General features: G+C 44.9%; 2 protein-coding genes across 3 annotated transcripts in view; one reads left to right on the top strand and one right to left on the bottom strand.

Annotated features, from left to right (window-relative positions):
- The window catches only part of CCNDBP1 (cyclin D1 binding protein 1), a 109,855-nt gene that overhangs the window by 7,730 nt on the left and 80,429 nt on the right, over window positions 1–21,696 (bottom strand). The gene's annotated exons all lie outside the window — the stretch shown is intronic.
- Window positions 1,247–21,065, top strand: TGM7 (transglutaminase 7). Its single transcript, XM_029952237.1, has 13 exons — window positions 1,247–1,430; window positions 4,711–4,893; window positions 5,625–5,870; window positions 6,462–6,580; window positions 8,228–8,356; window positions 8,446–8,623; window positions 11,085–11,223; window positions 15,509–15,612; window positions 15,963–16,205; window positions 17,431–17,757; window positions 18,170–18,330; window positions 20,542–20,675; window positions 20,906–21,065. Exons 1-13 carry the CDS (start codon window positions 1,247–1,249, stop codon window positions 21,063–21,065), a joined length of 2,307 nt encoding a protein of 768 aa, XP_029808097.1.

Genomic DNA, 21,696 nt, shown 5'->3' with positions numbered 1-21,696 from the left:
GCCAGGTGTCAGTGCTGGGCTGTGCCCGGGACAATTTACCCTTCACCACCCCTGTCTGGGGCTTCCCGCTTCTTTGCATCGCTGGCAGTGGATTGTTTTAACCTGCCCCAGTCTTCATCCAAACTAGCTTTAGGAAGCACTGGAAGTCAAGGCATTTCAAGTGTTTGTTAGCCGGCCACATGCCTGTGGACTTCAGTCCCTGGCACACACAGGGCGGTCCCTCTCTTCTTTTCAACACCTTGTTAAGGTCCTCTTAGCCTTTTACCTGGGTTATTGCAATAGAGCCTCACTGGCCTTCCTGCCCTAGACTTTTCCCTTCTGTCTGTGCTACATTATAGCCGATTAGTCCTCAGCTGCAGCTTTGACCTGCCTCTAATCAAAGTAACACTTTTCCTTCATCCAAAAGGAACGCATGTTCAAAGCAAGTTTGTGGACAATACCAAAAAACTCAAAGGAAAGGAAAATTTCCCATAATGTCACTGCCTAAAGATAATCTGTAACATACTGCGTTTAAGTCTTTTTATGGTACTTTTTAATACCTCATGAATTATTTCCCCATATTCTTTGTTCTTTTTGTTTGTTACATCAACATGAGAGGAATAAAGGTTATCTATCCAACACTTACTACAGGATATTTGAGTTGTTCTGAACATCCTTATGCTTATATTTTTGTACATAAATTGTCATTTTTTTCCTTAGGAAAAATTCCCAAAAGAGGGATTTGTGCCTCAAGTGTATTTATGTTTTAAGGCTTTCTTTTCTTTTATAATAAATATTGATAAGTTGCCCTCAGAAAGGTATACCATTTTGTCCTCTCCCATAGATAGGTATACTCATTAGTAGTGGGTCAAACAGCAGCATCTTGGCCTGGAGTCCAGCCTTCCCCCCCTCCCATCCAGGCCCTGCTGCCTGCACAGGCTTTCCTCCTTCTCTTCCCCCAGAGCCCTGCTGCCGTCCTGCGAGGCTATTCTCCTTGTGCGCTACCCGTGCTGCACACACTGCACCTGCACACATCTCAGAGCACTCCCCGGGGAAGGCAGGAGACTGAAGGGGAAAGGCTCTGGAGCCAGCCTATCTGGGTTTGAATCCCAGCTCTACCCTGTACCTTCCTGCATTAGGGCAACACCTCCATCACTGCATGGTTGTGAGAACATAAGTGATTTTAGACACATAGAATGCTTTGGATGGTACTTGGAATATAGGTTATTCAGGGAACATTAGTGATCATTATCAGCCTTTAGGAACCATGCTCTATCCTAGGTGTGGGGGATCCAGGTACCAGAAGATGGCCGAGGTCTCTCCTTCCGTGGAAATAATCCCAGATACTGTTAAGTGCCCAGAAGAGAATAAAAAGGGTGTTGTGCTGGCAAGCGATAGGGTAAGAGGAGGGGCATCACCTTCAGTGGCTGAAGAAAGACCCTGTGCAGCGGGTACCTCTGAGCTAAGACCCAAGGGGAGAGATGGAGCCGTCTGTGAGGGCACGGCTGCCTCAGGCTTTGGTCTCAGAGGGCAGGAGCTTCAGAACTCATAACAGGCAGCTGGCTATTGTGAAGTCCTCCCTGTCTCCCCCCGTGCTGTTTAAGGAAAATACATGGGGGTATATTTTGATCCTTCCTCATCTTTATATTTACGCGCCAGGAGTCATGTGGTCAGGGTTCCTCTCCTCTTACTCGAGTCATTAACTCTGGTCGGCCAATAGCCAAGGCAAGGAGGCCTTGTGAGAGCTGACATGTCTTTACTACTTGCTTCTGCTTGATTTCCTGCTTTGTTGAACCTCTTCCTGATCCTTTTGGGTTTTTTAAGTTTTTTCCTGCTCCCTTGAAGGACTTCCCTCTTGTTCTCTGAAGTCACTGTCCCCCTGACATGAAAAGCCCTTCAGTGTGCCACATGCATAATGGGGTTAAGTAGAATAAAAAAGAAAACCTGAGTTTCCAATGGACAATAAGTTTTCTCCACACACTGCAATCTTAGGCATGACGAGGAAGGCATCTTCCTTCTTCCTCCTCCCCTTTCCTTCCCAAACCACCTCAGCCTGAGTAAAGTAAAGGGAGAACTGAGCTGCCCTTAGGAACTATGCTTCTAGCTGTGGACGGCAACCAGGAAAAGGCTGCCCCTCCATCCTGCTCCCTCTTGTGGAAGTGATGTGAGCACTGCTGTGTGCTCTTCACCACCTCTTTCAGGTATCTGACCTTTCAGGGTGGAATGGCCACTGGATGTCATATATGGGGTGGAGAAGCTTCCTTCGGAGGCTCCATAGTTCCTGGTTTGAAAATGTCAGGTCTTTCAGCGAAAGATAAGATACAATCAGTTTCTACCAGCATCTAGGCCGATTGCTTTCAAATGTTTTGACTCTGACCCACAGTTTACATAATGACCCAGTTACATACAAAATTATTCTTCTGGTCCTTATGTGTGCTACATTGTGATATTTTCTATTTAAAAAAAATATTGGTCACATTTCTCTGAATTGATTTTGCAAACTACTAATGGAGTGGACCTGTTTTTAAAAAAAATGCTGTTAAGTAACTTAAGGGCAACCATATTAGCTCTCATCCTGACTTTTCTGGTCCCAATAATATAATTATTTAAGTGCCTAAGTTATATCAAAAGCTTTAAAAACTTTGTACTGTTTGATCTAGTGATTCACCTTTGAATCTGCCTCAGTGAAAGATGGTCACAAGAAGGGGGATCAAGGGGCCTTCACCACACACATCCTGTTTTTAGCCAAATGTTTAACAAAGTTGTGGGAAAGATGCAAATATAAAAGTTGGATGTGATTTCAGGCTGTGAAGGAAAATTTTAAACACCTAATCCAATTTCCTCGGGTAAAGTATCAGATGTTGCCACAGCTAGTTGAACAACTATACTTAAAGAGTATTTCCTAATAGCTCAGCATTAACCTGGAAGAAAGCTTCAACATGACACTCCATTGGCATCTGACTTAAGCCCTAATGCTTAGAACCATCTTATTAGCAACACCTTGGATGAAGACCTGGAACACAGTTTAGGCAATCCCCGGATGGCACAGTAAGGCATTTGGGTGAAAGAACTAGGATTTTTTTTTTTAACTTTTTTTTTAATGTTTTATTTATTTTGATACAAAGAGAGACAGAGCATGAGAGGGGGAGGTGCAGAGAGAGAGAAGGAAACACAGAACTGGAAGCAGGCTCCAGGCTCTGAGCTAGCTGTCAGCACAGAGCCTGATGCGGGGCTCGAACCCACAAACGTGAGACTGACCTGAGCCGAAGTCGGAGGCTTAACCGACTGAGCCACCCAGGCGCCCCAAAAGAACTAGGATTTAAGAAGTCCAGCAAGGTAGGAAAGATGGGCCGAAACTATCAAAGTAAACTACTTTAGCAAAAACATAAAGTATCTTTGTGGAATTTCAGAATGTGAATGGCAGAAAAACTGGTGGGTGCTAAAATTTGTATTTCCTCTAGGATGCTGTTTGGCAGCATCCTCGGCCTCTACCCCCCGCCCTGCTGTGACAACCAGAAATGTCTCCAGACAATGCTACATGTCCTCCAAGGGAAAGAATTTCTCCACTGGAGAACCACTGAGATAAACTGATGGGCTACTAGGGGAAAAGATCAAATGGATTTTTGTTTACAGTAAGCGCAGTAAGTATCACTAGCAAAAATAACCCAGGGGTGCCTGGGTGGCTCAGTTGGCTAAGCGTCAGACTTTGGCTCAGGTCATGATCTCCCAGTTTGTGGGTTCAAGCCCTGTGTCACCTGAACTGACCCCTCAGAGCCTAAAGCTTGCTTTGGATTCTGTGTCTCCCTCTCTCTCTCTCTCTCTGCTCCTACTCCACTCCCATGAGCTCTCTTGCTCTCTCTTTCAAAAATAAAAATAAACAGTATTTTTTAAAAAAATAACAAAGCAAATAAAATCTGAGGCTGTGTCATTACTAGCACTAAGAGCAATTAATGATTATTGAGTGCTTACTCTACCTGCCACTACCATAAGTCCTTTACCTGTGAATCCTCACTCAAGGCTTACACAGACCCTATGGGGTAGGAATACCACAGTCTCTATTTTGCAGCTGAGGACACTGATGCCTAGGGATATTAAGTGACTCACCCAAGGTCTCATGGCTAAGGTAGTGAGAGACCACACTCTGGCCACGGGAGTCTTTAACTGTATACTAGGTACACACACAGTAGTATCCTGGGAAGAGTCAGTGCTCTCATACTGAGAGGTGAGAAAGAAGCTGCCTACCCAGAATGGTAAGCAGGACTTTCCTGTAGCTGAGGTCCCAGCCTCCAATCAGCTAACTGACTTAATCCATACAAAATGCTAATATGCTCTTTCTTCTATCAGTGTGATAATAGAGTAACTTTTGGAAAGATTGTCAAGAAAAGTGGAAATTGTGTGTGGTGGCACTTCAAGAGTTAAGTTTCAGTTGTCTGGAAAGCTTTCTCAACCTGGGACCCTAGTTCTTGAGCCCTATAGCTCTGGTCCAGGTGCAGAGGTCACCAGGAGCACAATCTTCCCACTCCAGGATCGGGGCCTGCTAAATTGCTGACAGTAAGTCCACTAAGACATGAAACTAGCAGACAGGGGGGCCAGGAGGGCTAAGGTCGAGATAGGAATCCTACCGAAGTCAGAGCCAGGTGCCACAGAAATGATGGAGAAGTGGCAGGGGATGCTGAGCGAGGAGAACCACAGCTGGGTGGTGACCTGTCTCCTCTCTCGGGCCCCCTCCAGTGGCAGCCTTGGAGCTCAGGGCTGTAGACCTGCAGAGCCCAAGGAACAACCAGGAGCATCACACGCAGGAGATGGGCCTGAAGCGGCTGGTTGTTCGCCGGGGCCAGTCCTTCCTGCTCCAGCTACGTTTTAGCCGACCCTTCCACTTTGGGACAGACCACCTCACCTTTGTGGCCGAGACTGGTGAGTTCACCCTGCCCCAAGGTAAAATTCACCTGTGGGACTCTGACTCCTCCTTCCTGAGTGTTCTCTCCCCTCCTTTTTCCTGGGATCCCCAGGAACCTATAAGTGCTCCCTGGTAAGTGATGTTAAGGAAAGATTTGGCCAACTCAGCAAATTGAAATTGTGATAATTACAGCCATTTAAAAAAGTTTATTTATTTATTTTGAGAGAAAGAGCGAGAGAGAGAGAGAGAGAGAGAGAGAGAGAGAGAGAGAGAGAAAGAGAGAGAGCAAACATAAGCTGGGGAGGGGCAGAGAGGAGAGACAGAATCCTAAGTAGGCTCCACACAGAGCCCAATGCGGGGCTTGAACTCACAAACTGTGTTATCATGACCTGAGCTGAGATCAAGAGTTCAGCGCTTAACTAACTATGCCACCCAGGTGCCCCAGTAACATCCAGTTTTTAAATGCACAACAGGTGCTCTGCTAAAACTTCATATATATTATTTTAATTATTTAATCCCCATGACAGGAGTTTCAGCTTTCAGGTACTATGATGACCCCATTTTACAGATAAGAAAAACTAAGACCTACAGACTTTAAGTGGCTAGTCCAAAGACACCCAGTGGTAATAAAAGCCTTAAACCAAAAGGATTAGCAAGTAGTGGAAGAAGGCGAGGGTCCTCCTAGCCCCCTGGAATTACGTCACATAGATTTTAAACCTCACTGAGGGGTCATTTGTCTCTCACACAGGACCAGCGCCCACGGAGTTGCTGGGAACCCGAGCCACCTTCTCCCTTACTCAGGCTCGACAAGGGAATGTCTGGAGTGCTTCTGACTTCACCACTGATGTCAACTCGCTCTTTGTCTCCCTTTTTACGCCAGCCAATGCAGTCATTGGTCCCTACACTCTGAAGATAGATATCTCTCAGAGTCAGGGTCACAGTGTGACTCACCCACTGGGGACTTTCATCCTGCTTTTTAACCCTTGGAATGCAGGTACAACTGCTTCACAGGCTGTAATGCTAACCTGATCCACTGGAAAGGCTCAGCAAGGTTCTTCCCCAGAAGATAAAAGCAGCTTATCTATGCTGTATATATCCATGTGCTCACTAAAAACCATCTTTAAAAAAAAGAATTTTAATGGCATGATGAAAAGTTTGTGGTGTGATGTGCAGTGAAAGAGATTAAGAAATGGGACACAGTGTGATCCTAATTGTATTACATATATGTGGTAATACAAAGAAAGAGTGGTAGGAACACACCAAACTGCATCGGTGGGTGTCTCTGACTAGTAGGAATGAGTGATTTTAATTATCTGCATTCCGTCATCTGTATTTTCCAAATCTCTACAATAGGCTTTCCACATTTACAATCAGAAAATGATCATCATTATGTTTTAAAGTACAGATTATATCACTGGCCTTGAGAAGAGTAAAGTAGACTTTTCAGGGGTCCAGTCTCTATTTCTATTGCCATCAACCCCTACCTTGCCCTATTATCCAGCAAGACAGTGTCATTACTATTTATTTTATTTTATTTTATTACTCTCTTTGTCTTTTGCCTCCTCCACTACTCTTAACCACTCAGAGGATGATGTCTACCTACCAAGTGAAATACTACTGCAGGAGTATATCATGATGGACTATGGCTTTGTTTACAAGGGTCATGAAAGATTCATCACCTCCTGGCCCTGGAACTACGGGCAGGTAATACTGTCACCTGAAATTGGGCCTGGGGCAGGTCTCCTTAAGCTTATTCTTAATCAACTCTATTAGCTTACAGAAGACCGCTAACAAATGTCAGTGTGTGTGGTGCCTGGCCAATTTTCTAACCAGTAAGAGGGGAAAGGAAGGAAGGGGACATGTCTTTCAAATACTTTATATTTTATATAAAAAATAATATTTTATATAAAAACTTGAAACATAATCCAAGTAGACAGGCTACTAAAATGAACCTATCTCAGCCCCAGTAGTGAGCAAATTATGGTGAATCTTACTGCATCTAAACCAGTTTACAAACTAGAGTCCACTGAATGTTTTTGTATGGTCCATGAGTTAAAATGGTTTTCATGTTTTTAAACTTGAAAAAGAACTAAAAATTTTTTGCGACATACAAGTTATATGAAGTTCAAGCGTTGGTGTCCAGGGGTAACATTTTACGAGACCACAGCCATGCTCATTCACTTAAGTGTCACCTGTGGCTATGTTCATGCGACAGTGGTAGAGTTGAATAGTTGAGACAAACACCCCACAGCCTGCAAAAGCTAAATACTTACTATCTGTCCTTTACAAAAAAGTTTGCCCGTCCCTGGTCTATAATGTCTCCATCCCTCCCAACTCATCATTGGAAGTTTTGGAAGAAATGTATAGATACCATATCATTTAATCCAGTAATACTTCTGCATATAGCTCTAAAAGATAACAACTCTTCCTGAAAAAAGTGAACATTATCATAACTGAAAAAATGCACAATTCTTTAATAATGTCAAATACTCAGTGTACAAATGGCAGGACCTTTGGCTTTGGGCAACATTGCCACTTTCAACCAGCAAACATGACTGGTGTACTTTCTGCCTCCCTCCCACTGATGTCTCAGCCCCATCCATACTCACCAGGAGGATGGTGGGGAGGGAGCGGGGAGCCTTGCTGTGTTCTCCAACTGTGACAACTTGTGTGACTTTTTGACATGGAGACATATGTCTGCATCCTCATCTCTCTCTCACTCACCTGTGCACATAACAGCTGCAAAGACCCGGCACTGTCCCTACTTCACATGGGCGTATGTCTCAAGTATATGTTATAAACTGATGTCATGAGCAAACACTGGCTTCTCCTGGGTTCCTAGCTTCAGCTGAACTCTACTTGATTTCAAGGCTTCCCCATACTCCTCTCCGTTGCCTCTCATGGCTGCACTGTATTTATCCATCTGATCTTTCCTATTCCCTCAAGTCCTCCAGAAATGAAAACCTCTAAGCCCCTGTCCTTGGCACCACCATAGTCAAAGACCTCAGGTGAACATCCCCACCCTGCTCTCTTCCTGTCTACCTGGCCCTTCCAAGCCTACTGGTGCGAATGGTCTTCTCTGATCTCTTGGCCAACAGGGTCCCTCACCTCCAAATTCTGTTTGTATTTTCCATCAGAGTCACTCAAGTTCATTTTCCAGAATTCTGAATCTCATACACTCCGAATTTGATTTATAAGCTCTCTGAAGGCAAGACTTTGTCTAATATTTAACCTCACCCTCATCCCCAGCACATATGCACCATCCCTCAAAGCCTGTATTACTGACTTGAAGTTTCAGGACACTAGACATTTTTACTCTTCACTTTTCCGTCCCTTGAAATCACTTGGAAGTTTGAAGAGGACATCATAGACATCTGCTTTGAGATCTTGAACAAGAGCCTGTACTTCTTAGAGAACCCGTCCAAGGACTACTCCCAGCGGAATGACCCTGTGTACGTCTGCAGGGTGGTGAGTGCCATGGTAAGCAGAGAAGCTCTCCCGCCCCTGTCTGAGGACAATCTGAGCTTCCCTAGAGCTCTGTGGGGACCCCCTCTGTCTGTCCTTTGCAGATCAACAGCAATGATGACAACGGTGTGCTGCAGGGAAACTGGGGAGAGGACTATTCCAGGGGGGTCAGCCCGCTGGAGTGGAATGGCAGCGTAGCCATCCTGCGGCAGTGGTTAGCCAGGGGCAGGCAGCCTGTGAAGTATGGACAGTGCTGGGTCTTTGCAGCTGTGATGTGCACAGGTGAGTGAGGGAAAGATGGGGATGTAGAATCATCTGTTTACTTTTGTGATGACCCTTTGAAATTGGGCTCTGGTTATCTCCATTTTCACATAAGTAAACTGTGGCTGCCCATAATCCCACAGCTAAGAATTACAGTGCACCCAGGGACTCTCACCCAGCACACTCCATACTCTTAGGGAGTCCTGCATATTTTCGTAGGAGGGAGGTTGACCTGTTGCAATCACTCTGCAGTCTCCTTGATGACAGTTAGACTATTAAAATGGTCACTTGGATAAAGAAGAGTGTGGTCCCAAAGTGGAAGCAAAGGCAGCTTCTCTCTTCCACTGCTCAGGTTTCTCCACTCCCGGTGAGCCTAGAGTCAGGGACAGCTGGGGGAAATTTCAAATGCAAGCAGATGATCTGGGAAAGTCTGATCCCACCTGTGGGCAGAGCTGGCGGCTCCCAAATACTTCTTGTAAAGTTTCTTGAGGAGTTACGATAGGAGATTTGCTACTTTGCTAACTACCCACATGCAGCATCAATGTTTTATGCATTGTCACTTACAATTTAGTGCAAAGGTATGATTGGATTATTTGTGAAGATGAGGGAAAGACAGAATACTGAGGTGCCCTGCCTGTCTTCCCCCATGCAAGGCAGCAGTACCTTATACAGTGCTGCCTGTTACATTGTGGTGCTCAATCAGTGTTTGCCGAGTGAATGGGCTGACTCTGAATTGGAGGATGACGGGGCACAGAACAGGGAAGACAGAGACAGAGGCCAAAGACAAAGTTCTAGATTTTTCTGAGAGGAGCAGCATAGCTTGGCAGTTACGTACAGGTGCTACAGATAGAGGGGATGTTTAAATCTGAGTGTTCAAATCAAGTGGCCTCACTTTGCTCATTCATTTTCCCTGGGAAATGCTCAGCACAGTACCAGTATTTAGTATGGCCACATTTGCCTTGGGCTGGGAAGTCCCTGGCAAGGCAGGTGTTATAGAGAAAGGCTTGGGCCTTTAGGCCCTGGGATGTGAGGGAGAAGGTCTAGGTCTGCATCCTTTACTCCACCTTGAAGCCTCTCCCCACTCCCAGGTCCTAGAGTTCTGGGGCCATTGAGGGAGGGGACAGCTGCTCCCACCACGCATCCGCTAGCCACCTGCAGCCCTGCTCTAGCTGTCACCCCTGCAGAGAGGTTATGAAAAGCTCAGGAGATGTGCTGGGAGTAGAGAGATGACTGTGAGCACATGGCTGGCTCCCTTTGAGGTTTTTGAATCAATCATAACAAAAAGATTGGTCAATCTGAATAGTCCGCTTACTCTTTAAAGCACTATAATCCTCCCCGCAGCCTCAGAAGCACCCTCTGCTTGTCCTGAGCTAGATCGGGAGAGAATAAACCTCTATCTAAACTCCTCACCTAGTGGGCTGAGGTGGGGATCTATGTTCCAAAGGTCACATTTGCCTCTTGGTTTGATTTTACTTGGCCTTGGGCAGATGTGTGTGTGTGTGTGTGTGTGTGTTTGCATTTGCATGTGGTGGTGGTGTAATATCTGCTTTGTGTGAGTAGATCTTAACTACCTATGTGAAATCTTAAGATCTTAACTCAGCTTTTATGGTGCCTGAGTGGCTGTCAGTTGAGCATCCAACTTCGGCTCAGGGCATGATCTCAGGGCCAGGCAGTTCAAGTCTCCCATTGGATTCGCTGCTGTCAGAGACCGCTTCAAATCCTGTCTCCCTCTCTCTGCCGCTCCCCCTGCACTCTCTCAAAAAATACATAAAACATTAAAAAAAAAAAATCTTAACTCATATTTAAAAAGCCTTTGCAGTACTACCCTGTGAAGCCACAAGAGGATGCTGTTGACTTATCAAAGATGGCTAATGCCTCTGTGTACAAGCAGGTTCCCTTTGTCTCTGATGTCTTCCACTTATCTCTTTAAGACCATCTTGCCCTTCTATCCTTTCTCTGATTTCTTTGTTACCTCCTCCAAATCCTTGTATTTCAGTAGAATTACAGATTCAGAATTTCAGAATTGAAAATCATCTGGTCCAATTCCTTATTTTGTTACACACGAGGAGACTAAGGCCCAGAGAAGTTAAGCCATTTGCCGAAGGCCACACAGATTCTCTTCTGAAATGGGCCACAGTAAAGGCCTAAAGTTTTTTTTTAATTTTCTTTCAAATTAGTAAATGTCTTAGATTCTCTGTTTTCAGTTTGAAAAGCAGCTGAATGGAAAAAGCCCTAAATGATAAGCTGAGTTGCTTATTGTTGTTTTAAGTAACCCTCAAATGATTTATTTTTCCTAGTGGGATGGAAACCATCGATAGGGCAGGTAGGCAGCAGGGTTCTGGGCCTGGGTGCAGTGCTCTGAGAATAAAGGACTTACAGGTATGGATCTGTAAGAATCCTGGCCACCTTTCTCTCCTCCAGCTTAAACGTTAGAAAGCATGCATGGGGAGCTAATGAGTCTCCATATTTTCTTTCTCTTTAGTAATGAGATGTTTAGGTGTTCCAACCCGGGTGGTTTCCAATTTTCGTTCTGCACACAACATGGACAGGAACTTGACCATTGACACCTACTATGACGAAAATGCAGAGATGCTGCCTACTCGGAAGCGAGACAAAATATGGTAAGGGACATCATCTCAAACACATCTCTGCACCATGTCAGGAAGGGGAGGGAAGCTCTGACCTGGTTCTCTCTGGTCTTGAGGCAATATCAGTCTGTACGTTGTTACTGGTGCCCTGAGAGCAATTCCATAACCTCTGACACTGTTCTGGCTAATACATCATCACACCAAAGTCCTCTCAGAAATAGAAGACTATAGGATAACATTCTGAAGCCCACAAGCAAATGAATAAATTGTGTGTTCTATGAATACTAACTTCAAAATCTGTATGCATCTTACAGATGATTCCTCCTTCTTTGAGTCATTCTGTTTGTGCCATTATCTGTTTCTCCTCCAGGCAAAGCCTGCACTTGCTGCTTCTGCCTACTTCTTCAGTCTCTCCTGCTTCCTCTTCTATCCACCTTACTCCTTCTCTGCATGCGTGTGTGTGTGTATGTGTGTTTCTGTGTGTATTTTTGTGTGCCTTCATTTCTGGATCTCTGATCTCTTCCCCTGGTTCCCTTTTCCTCTGCTATACCGTAAGTCTGATGTCATGTTTATCCTTTTCCAGCCAGTTTCCAGGTAAGATCTTTGGGTTGTATGAGAACTAGTGGCAATCCTTGGAGCCCCTCCCTTTCTGAGCAACTATAGGGCAGAAGCACTACTGATTGATGTATCTGAGAAGGATATATCACTTATGTAGTGTTCTGTGTATGAATACATTACCTGACTCTAACTATGAGGAAACCTCAGATAAACTCAAAGTGAATATCACTCTGGCAAATAAATACTGTATTCAAAATGCCAATGTAATAAAACAAAGACTAAGAAACTGCTCCAGATCAAGGTAGACAAAAGAGACTGGACAACTAAATGTAATGTGTGATCCTGGAATGGGTGGTAAAGAATGTTATAAAGGACATGCTTTGAATTCTACCAAACATTTAAAAAGGAGTTAATGCCTATTCTCTTGAAGCTGTTCTAAAAAAAATAGAAATGGAAGGAAAACTTCCAAACTCTTTCTATGAAGCCAGCATTACCTTGATTCGAAAACCAGACAAAGACCCCACTAAAAAGGAGAGCTACAGACCAACTTCCCTGATGAACACGGATGTAAAAATCTTCAACAAGATACTAACCAACATTACATTAAAAAAAATTATTCACCACAACCAAGTGGGATTTAGACCTGGGATGCAAGGCTGGTTCGATATCTGCAAAACAATCAATGTGGTTCATCACATCAATAAAAGAAAGGACAAGAACACATGATCCTCTCCATAGATGCAGAAAAAGCATTTGATAAAATACAGAATCTTTTCTTGATAAAAACCCTCAATAAAGTAGGGATAGAAGGACCATACCTGGAGATCATAAAAGCCATATATGAAAGATGCAATGCTAATATCAGCTTCAATGGGGAAAAACTGAGAGCTTTCTCCCTAAGGTCAGGAACAAGACAGGGATATCCACTCTTGCCACTGTTATTCAATATAGTATTGGAAGACTTAGTCTCAGCAATCAGATAACACAAAAAGATAAAAGGCATCCAAATCAGCCAAGAGGAGGTCAAACTTTCACTTTTTGCAGATGACATGAGTCTTTATATGAAAAACCCAAAAATTCCGCCAAAAACTGCTAGAACTGATCCGAATTCAGTGAAGTCACAGGATATAAAAATCAATGCACAGAAATTGGTTGCATTCCTATACACCAATAATGAAGTGACAGAGAATTCAAGGAATCAATTCCATTTACAATTGCACCAAAACCCATAAAATACCTAGGAATAAATCTAACCAAAAAGGTGAAAAATCTATAAACTGAAAACTATAGCAAGCTTATGAAAGAAATTGAAGAAGACACAAAAAATGGAAAAATATTCCATGCTCCTGGATAGGGAGAACAAATATTGTTAAAATGTTGATACTACCCAAAGAAATCTATATATTCAATGCAATCTCTACCAAAATATCACCAGCATTCTTCACAGAGCTAACAATCCTAAAATTTGCATGGAACTAGAAAAGACCCTAAGTAGCCAAAGCAATCCTGAAAAAGAAAACCAAAGCTGGAGGCATCACAATCCCAGACGTCAAGCTGTATTACAAAGCTATAATCATCAAGACAGTATGGTACTGGCACAGGAACAGACACTCAGATCAATTGAACAGAATCGAGAACCCAGAAATGGACCCACAAATGTATTGCCAACTAATCTTTGACAAAGCAGGAAAGATATCCAATGGGATAGACAGTCTCTTCAGCAGGTGGTGCTGGGAAAATGGAACAGTGACATGCAGATAAATGAACCTGGACCACTTTCTTACACCATACACAAAAATAAACTCAAAATGGATGAAAGACCTAAATGTAAGGCAGGAAGCCATCAAAATCCTAGAGGAAAAACCTGGCAAAAACCTCTTTGACCTTGACCGCAGCAACTTTTTACTCAACACGTCTGTGGAGGCAAGGGAAACAAAAGCAAAAATGAACTATTGGGACCTCATCAAATTCAAAAGCTTCTGCACAGTGAAGGAAACAATCAGTAAAACTAAAAGGCAACTGAAGGAATGGGAGAAGATATTTGCAAATGACATATCAGATAAAGGGTTGGTATCCAAAATCTATAAAGAACTTATCAAATTCAACACCCAAAATACAAATAATCCAGTGAAGAAATGGGCAAAAGACATGAATAGACACTTCTCCAAAGAAGACATCCAGATGGCCAACTGTCACATGAAAAATTGTTCAACAGTCCTCATCAGGGAAATACAAACCAAAATCACAATGAGATACCACTTCACACCTGTTAGGTGTTAATGAATGGCTAACATTAACAACTTAGGCAACAACAGATGTTGGTGAGGATGTGGAGAAAGAGGATCTCTTTTGCACTGTTGGTGGGAATGAAAACTGGTGCAGCCACTCTCAAAACAGTATGTAGGTTCCTCAAAAAATTAAAAATAGAACTACCCTACAACCCAGCATTTGCACTACTAGGTATTTATTTATCCAAGGGATACAAGTATGCTGTTTCGAAGGGGCACATGCACCCCAATGTTTATGCACTATCGACAATAGCCCAAGTTTGGAAAGAGCCCTAATGCCCATCAATGGATGAATGGATAAAGAAGATGTGGTTTATGTATACAATGAATTATTACTCAACCATCAAAAAGAATGAAATCTTGCCATCTGCAACTATGTAGATGGAACTAGAGGGTATTATGCTAAGTGAAATTAGTCAGAGAAAGACAAATACATGACTTCACTCATATGAGGACTTTAAGATTCAAAACAGATGAACATAAAGGAAGAAAAGCAAAAATAATATAAAAACAGGGAAGGAGACAAAACATAAGAGACTCTTAAAAATGGAGAACAAACAGAGGGTTACTGGAGGGAGTGTGGGAGGATGGATGGACTAAATGGGTAAGGGACATTAAGGAATCTACTCCTTAAATCATTGTACTATATATGAACTTGGATGTAAATTAAAAAATAATTTTTTTAAAAAAGGACATTATTTTGTCAATTGATAAAATTGAAATATATACAGTAAATTAGATAAAAGTATTATATCAATAGTAAATGTGTGAGGTTGATAACTGTATACAGTTATGTAAGGAAAGATCTCTATTCTTAGAAAATACACACTGAAGTAAAAAAAAAAACAAAAGAAAAAATGTATTGATAATCTTCATATCCATACTGAAAGAAAGCCAATGATAAAGCAAATGAAGCAAAATGTTAACAATAGATGACTTGGGTATTTTTTTGTAATTTTTAAAAATGTTTGTTTTTGAAAGAGAGACAGAGCATGAGTGGGGGAAGGGCAGAGAGAGAGGGAGACACAGAATCCAAAGCAGGCTCCGGGCTCTGAGCTGTCAGCACAGAGCCCAATGTGGAGTTCGAACTCATGAGCTGCAAGATCATGACCTGAGCTGGAGTCAGATGCTTAACTGACTGAGCTACCCAGGCACCCCTGGGTACTTTTTGTACTATTCTTGCAACTTTACTGTAAGCTTGAAATTAGTTCCAAATAAAAAGTAAAAAAAGGGGGAATATAATTAGCACATAACAACTTTGTACAGTGCCAGATGGTAGCTAGATTTTTCTTGGTGATCACTTCATAATTTATACAAATGCTAAATCACTGTTGTACACCTGAAACTAATATAATACTGTATGTCAACTACACTTTAATTTTTTAAAACAGTAATACAAAGCATTTAGTATAGTGGCTAATACCTGGCAAATCTGGGGAAAATGTGAATCTTCATTTTCTTATTTTCTGTAGGAACTTCCATGTCTGGAATGAGTGCTGGATGATCCGGAAAGATCTCCCACCAGGATACAATGGGTGGCAGGTTCTGGACCCCACTCCTCAGCAAACCAGCAGCGGTGAGTGAGGGCCACTGTGTAAGGGCCTGGGTTCTGTGGGGAGGCTGAGCAGGGGGACTGATCACATGAGCAGGAGGCCAGAAAGGGGTTGTATTTTTTCTCATTTCATTGCCTTCAGCTGGGTGACCCAGATGACTCACAGGACCTCTCAGTTGTTTCCTCACCTGCAAAGTGGGGAAGATGACAAATGCCACTTCACAGGTGGTTGTGAGGATTGGATGAATTTCTGGGAATCTGAGAGGACATGAGGGTCTTCTCCATCCCATCCCCCCCCATTCTTGCCACCACCAGCCGGCCCAGTCCACATGCTAGCAGCTGTCAGCTGTCCTCAACATCTGTTCCCTCCACAGGCCTGTTCTGCTGTGGCCCTGCCTCTGTGAAGGCCATCAGGGAAGGGGAGGTTCACCTGCCCTATGATACCCCATTTGTGTACGCTGAGGTGAATGCTGATGAAGTCATTTGGCTCTTCAGAGATGGTCAGGCCCAGGAAATTCTGGACCATAACACCAGTTCCATTGGGAAGGAAATCAGCACCAAGATGGTAGGGTCAGATAAGCGCCAGAACATTACCAGCTCCTACAAGAATCCAGAAGGTGCTTGGGGCCCAGGGGATTTGGGGGTAGGTGGGCATAACCACCTTTCTGTGCTTCCCAGTGAGGATGGCTCATGCCTGTTAAAACCATCACCACCTGATCACCCTCTCCTTCTGGCAAACTCCCAGGGGCTTTCCTGGACCCTGGCCATGTGGGCCTAGGGTTGCTGGATTGAGCAAATAAAAATAGAGTGCCCAGTTAAATCTGAATTCCAGATCACTTCAGGTAAGCAAGTATTTTACTAGTATAAGTGTATCCCAAATATAGTATAGGACAAAACAGAAAGTATTAAACAAAAATTATTCATTGTGTATCTGAAATTCAAATTTACCTGAAATTCAAATTGAATGTTCTTTATTCATAAAGAACAGCTCTGTCATATCATGGTCTCCTTATGTCATGCAATGGGGGTGGCAGAAAGGGGGGAGGTGGACACTTAAGGAGGGAAAGGACACCTGGCCTGTGAAAGGGAGTAGATGTCCCTGTGGAGAAGGTCAGAGAGGCATCAGGCTGCCTGAGTACCAACCAAGATTCTGCTATGTTCTAGCTGTATCAGCCTGGACATGTTCTTAACATCCCTGTGCCTCCACGTCCTCATCTGTAAAATCGGTTAATGATACCCCAGAGGGCTGTCATGAGGGCAGATGAGTGGATACACAGAAAGCACTTGGAGCAGTGTCTCTGGTGCACAGTAACTGGACTAGAGAAGTCCACAATTTGGAATGAGTTGAGGTTTAACCTGACTGTTGAGTAGATCCCAAGAGCAAGAGATGAAGCCCCATTTAGAAGATTTGAGCATGTATCTTAGAAGTGAGGATGCTGATGGGGTAGGGGAGAAACCTTTTGCTTTGATGATGATGACAGTGATGATGGTGACAACACTGATGACAAAGAACAATGCTGGGTACTTACATTCAGGAACTCATTTAACTCAAATTTTTGGCAGCTCAATGAGGCAACGAGATATATCTGGGTTATAGATGAAAGAACTGAGCACCAGGAGATTAAGGGACTATAGCTGAGCAAGGCTTTGAATGCAGCACTAAGCAATATACCAATCCTCCTGTTCGCCATGATGCTGTGTTGTCTCCTTATGTTGCTATTCATGTGGGTGGGGTTTGGGGAAGGGAGCTGGAAGTTTCTGGGTGGCTTGTTTCCCAAAGAAGGTGACTGGTCCTCTCAACCCCTCCTCACTGAGGTCTTTCCTGGCTCTCCTTTCTGCCAGGATCCCCTGAGGAGCGATCTGTGTTCATGAAGGCTTCCCGGAAAATGCTGGGCCCAGGAAGGGCCTCTTCCCCCTTCCTGGATCTGCTGGGGGCCAGGGGCTCTCAGGGTCAGCCAGCCCAGCTGCAGCTTCACCTGGCCAGGACGCCGGAGTGGGGCCAGGACCTGCTGCTGAAGCTGCATGCCCTGAGGGTGCCAGACAGAGTCCACCCCCGGGGTCCCATCACTCTGGTGGTACGCTTCTGCGCACAGGCCCTGCTGCACCAGGGTGGCAGCCGGGAGCCCCTCTGGAGGCAAACAGTGCGCTTGAACCTGGACTTTGGAGAAGGTGAGTATGAACAAGGCCTGGAAAGGCACCTATAAGGATGGGAGCCATGGGGTCATGAACAAAGCTGGGATGGTTCAGCCAGATTACACAGAGATCCCTGCACCCCAATCCACACATGTGCCGGGCAGTGAAGCTGCTGTTGGCAGGGGTCGCACATGCCATGCGCTGTGCCTCTGACACCATCCCACTAGGTGAGACATAGCAATGACCTCAAGGGGCAGTAGGTATAGGTATCTATACCTATACACTGTAGAATACACTGTACCTTTCTCTGTTATATACACAAACATACTTTCACACACAAACAACTCACACACATATTCTCTGTCACACATACACATTTTCTGTGTGTGTGTGTGTGTGTGTGTGTGTGTGTGTCCCCAGACTCAAGATGTCTTCCGTCTGTACTTAGAGATCCAGTGGCCGCTCTTGCTGCCCTATGACAATTATAGGAACAAGCTGACAGATGAGAAGCTGATCCGCGTGTCTGGCATTGCCAAAGTGGAGGATATAGGGAGGTCCATGCTGGTCCTAAAAGATATCTCTCTGGAACCTCTCCACTTATCTATTGAGGTAAGGTGTCTTGGACAGAGATGGAGCCCAGAAGCCCCTTGACTCACCTTACCCAGGGGTTGGGGCAACAGCAGTGAATGAGACACAATTCCTGCCTCAGACACCAAACAGATCAAAGCACCGTATGATGTTGTCCTGTCCTCTGTGCAAAGTGCAGAGCAGAGTGGAAGTCTTCCCAGAGGAGGTGACATTTTGTAGAGGATGTATAGGAAGACACTGTACATAGATCTGAGATGGAGATGAAAGAATTTTAAGTAGGGAAATTGCAGAGGCTGAGAGACAGGAGAGCCATGGCTGGGAGACTGGAATAGAGGAGCTGGATTTGAGAAAAACCACAAGTCAAATTCCAAAGGTCACTGCAGATAACACAGGATTGACAGGGAGGAGGGAGGACATATGAAAGGTGAGCCTCGGACTTTGAGTTCCAAGATTGTGTGGCTGGCAAGGTCATTACAGGTGGAAGAAGGATAAATGGAGGGCAGAAAGGTTCCCTATCTCCCATCACTCTGGTTTTCCTTCCCTTGAAGCCTCCTTTCCCCCATCTCCCCTCACGTTCTAAAGGACTTGCCCACTGCCTGGTCCCAACCTGGCTTTGCACCTGCTGGATTTGTTAGCGGCACACTCCACCCTCAACTAGAATGAGTGGCTCCACAACATAAACCATGTGACCACCTAACAGTTTTCACCTGGGCATGTTGTCGGGCCACAGTGTTACAAACAGTGGGAAGAATCACAGCCTGGTGCTGAGGCGAGGACCCTTCCCCTATTACCCAGAGCTCTGGTTACAAATAGGATCCAATGCAAACACAGCAGAACCTGAGCAGACTATCAATTGATCCCTACAGTTAAGGGACCTGGGGATGATTTGCACAAATATGAAGGATCTGAAAGACATTTTTGCCTATTCTACTTTGATGCCCTCGTTAGAGTACAAGGGATTTGTTTTTTTCATTTGAATTTTAGAGAAGTCAGAGTGTGTTCTTGCTTTTTCTTAATTCTCTTTTTGAGGCAGAGTATGATCTGGGTGAACAGAACTCATTTTAGTTCAATATACGTTCATCAAATATCCATCCCTTGGCTGGCACTGCACTAGGCACCAGGCTTTAGAAGTGAGTAGGATAGAGTTCCTGCCTCCCTCTCACAGGCCAAGGCCATCCTACCCTATGACACAGACCTCACATGGGATGCACAGAACACACCTGGAGAAACTCAGAGTGTTTCTACTGTCAGAACAAGGTGGGGGAGGGATGCCTGGGTGGCTCAGTCGATTGAGCATCTGACTTGGGCTCAGGTCATGATCTCACGGTTTCTGAGTTCAAGCCCTACATTGGGCTCTGTGCTGATAGCCCAGAACCTGGAGCCTGCTTCGGATTCTGTGTCTCCCTTCTCTCTGCCCCTCCTTGCTCATGCTCTCTCTCTCTCTCTCTCTCTCTCTCTCAAAAATAAATGAACATTAAAAAAAAAAAACAACAACATTGGGGAAAGATCCTGGCTAGGGTCTGGGACACCTGGGCCAGGTCCTGGCTCTGCCATATCATGTGACATTGGCCTTAGAAAGATATTGCTAGGGACACCAGAGTGGTTCAGTTGGTTAAGTATCTGACTCTTGGTTTCAGCTCAGGTTGTGATCTTGCGGTTCATAAGTCTGAGCCCTCCATCAGGCTTTGCACTAATGGTGCTGAGCCTGCTTGAGATTCTCCCCGCCCGCCCCCTGCCCGTCTCCTGCTTGTGCTCCCTCTCTCAAAATAAATAAACTTAAAAAAGAGAAAGATATCACTGACAGCATATGGATGGCACCTATGGCCCACGCCTGTGTCAGACACTACTAATCAGTCATAACTCTCTCAGACTCTGGATTTGTTCTTGGATCCTTTCAACACACCATTTCTATTAGCCATGATTAACATATTGGGGCTGGCACTTAAGTTGAACTCTAATTGCCATCCTGAACTAGATGAGGGGAGGGAAATAGATTTCAACTTGGTGCCAATTCCCAACAGGTGGTGGCTTCCTGAAGCACTGTGACCTTCTAAGACAGGTCAGGATATGCGTTAATCTTGAGTACTCTCGACTTCTATTCTTCTCTCCCAGCTGCAGTGTTTTAGAAGTAAGCAGTCCTTCTTGGTAAAGAGAAGGACGGTGGAGGGTGCTGAACTGGGATGCGGAAATGAGGCCAGTTGCCCACGATATCCCTGTCTTCTCTCCTCACAGGTGTCTAAAAGGGCTGAGGTGGGCAAGGCACTGAGAGTCCACATCACCTTCACCAATACTCTAACGACTGCTCTGAGTAACTGCACGATGGTGCTGGAGGGAAGTGGCCTCATTGATGGGCAGATATCCAAAAAGTACGTACCATCTGTCTCATGCTGGTCTCTGACAAGGGGTACCTTGTGGGGTCATAGGTTGGTCCTTTGTCTCTTGGGTGGTAAAACTTGCCCTCACTTCCCACCCTCCTTGGGGAAGGCTGACCTTGTGGTGGCGTTGTCGGGTGGGAAGTGCTTACCCCAAGAGGGGACACTAGATCACCCATCCCAGAAGTTACATAAGGCTGTAATAGGCTCTTTGTGACTTTCAGCATTGGGACTCTGGTGGCTGGACACACCATCCAAATTCAAGTGGACCTCTACCCCATCAAAACCGGACCACGCCAGCTGCAAGTGCTCATCAGCAGCAATGAGATCAAGGAGATCAAGGGCTACAAGGATATCTTTGTTGCTGCAGCCAGGGTTTCTTGAGCCCCACCCCACCTCCCCCCAGTCCCTCCCTGAGTCCAGTACCCCTCCCACTGCTCCCCTCTTTATCCCCTAGCCCCTTCCCTACCCCCTACTCCTGATACTCTTCCAGCCCTCTCACACCCCGACCTTGGTCTTTTCTGCTCCTGAAGGTGTAATGTTATCTTTGCTCCTCTGTCCTCTTCCTGGCCTGCTTAGGGGTGAATGAAGCACTATTAGAACCTGTGTGCATCTTGGGACAAGACAATGAAAAGTCTTAATTTATCACCGGTGTTCTCTCTTCTGTGCTAACAATCTACTTATTGCTACTGCCTGGTCCTCTGGCCTGGCTGCCAGCTGTGTTGGCTGGGCCCTCTCTGCCCTTCCTCTCTTATCTCTCTCCTGCTTTAAGGTCCCCAAGCACAAAGTAAGCCCAATATGATCCCTTTTAAATCAGACTCTCTGGAAGTAAGGATCCCAGGTTTCTCCATTTAAATTGTCTTAGTGAGCCTGCAGATGGAAGCTGGAGGGAAGTCTGAGGAGGATGGCCTGGGAGGACAGTGACTGTGCGACCAGGGGGACCAGTCAGAGATACCTCACAGGACTTCTCTGCTGCCACCTGAGAGCACTGGAGTGGCTGGGCAAGGCCCACTCA

Source organism: Suricata suricatta, chromosome 9 (assembly GCF_006229205.1).
Source record: "Suricata suricatta isolate VVHF042 chromosome 9, meerkat_22Aug2017_6uvM2_HiC, whole genome shotgun sequence".
In the NCBI taxonomy this organism is placed as follows: domain Eukaryota; kingdom Metazoa; phylum Chordata; class Mammalia; order Carnivora; family Herpestidae; genus Suricata; species Suricata suricatta.
This window is presented reverse-complemented; position numbering and strand designations above follow the sequence as displayed.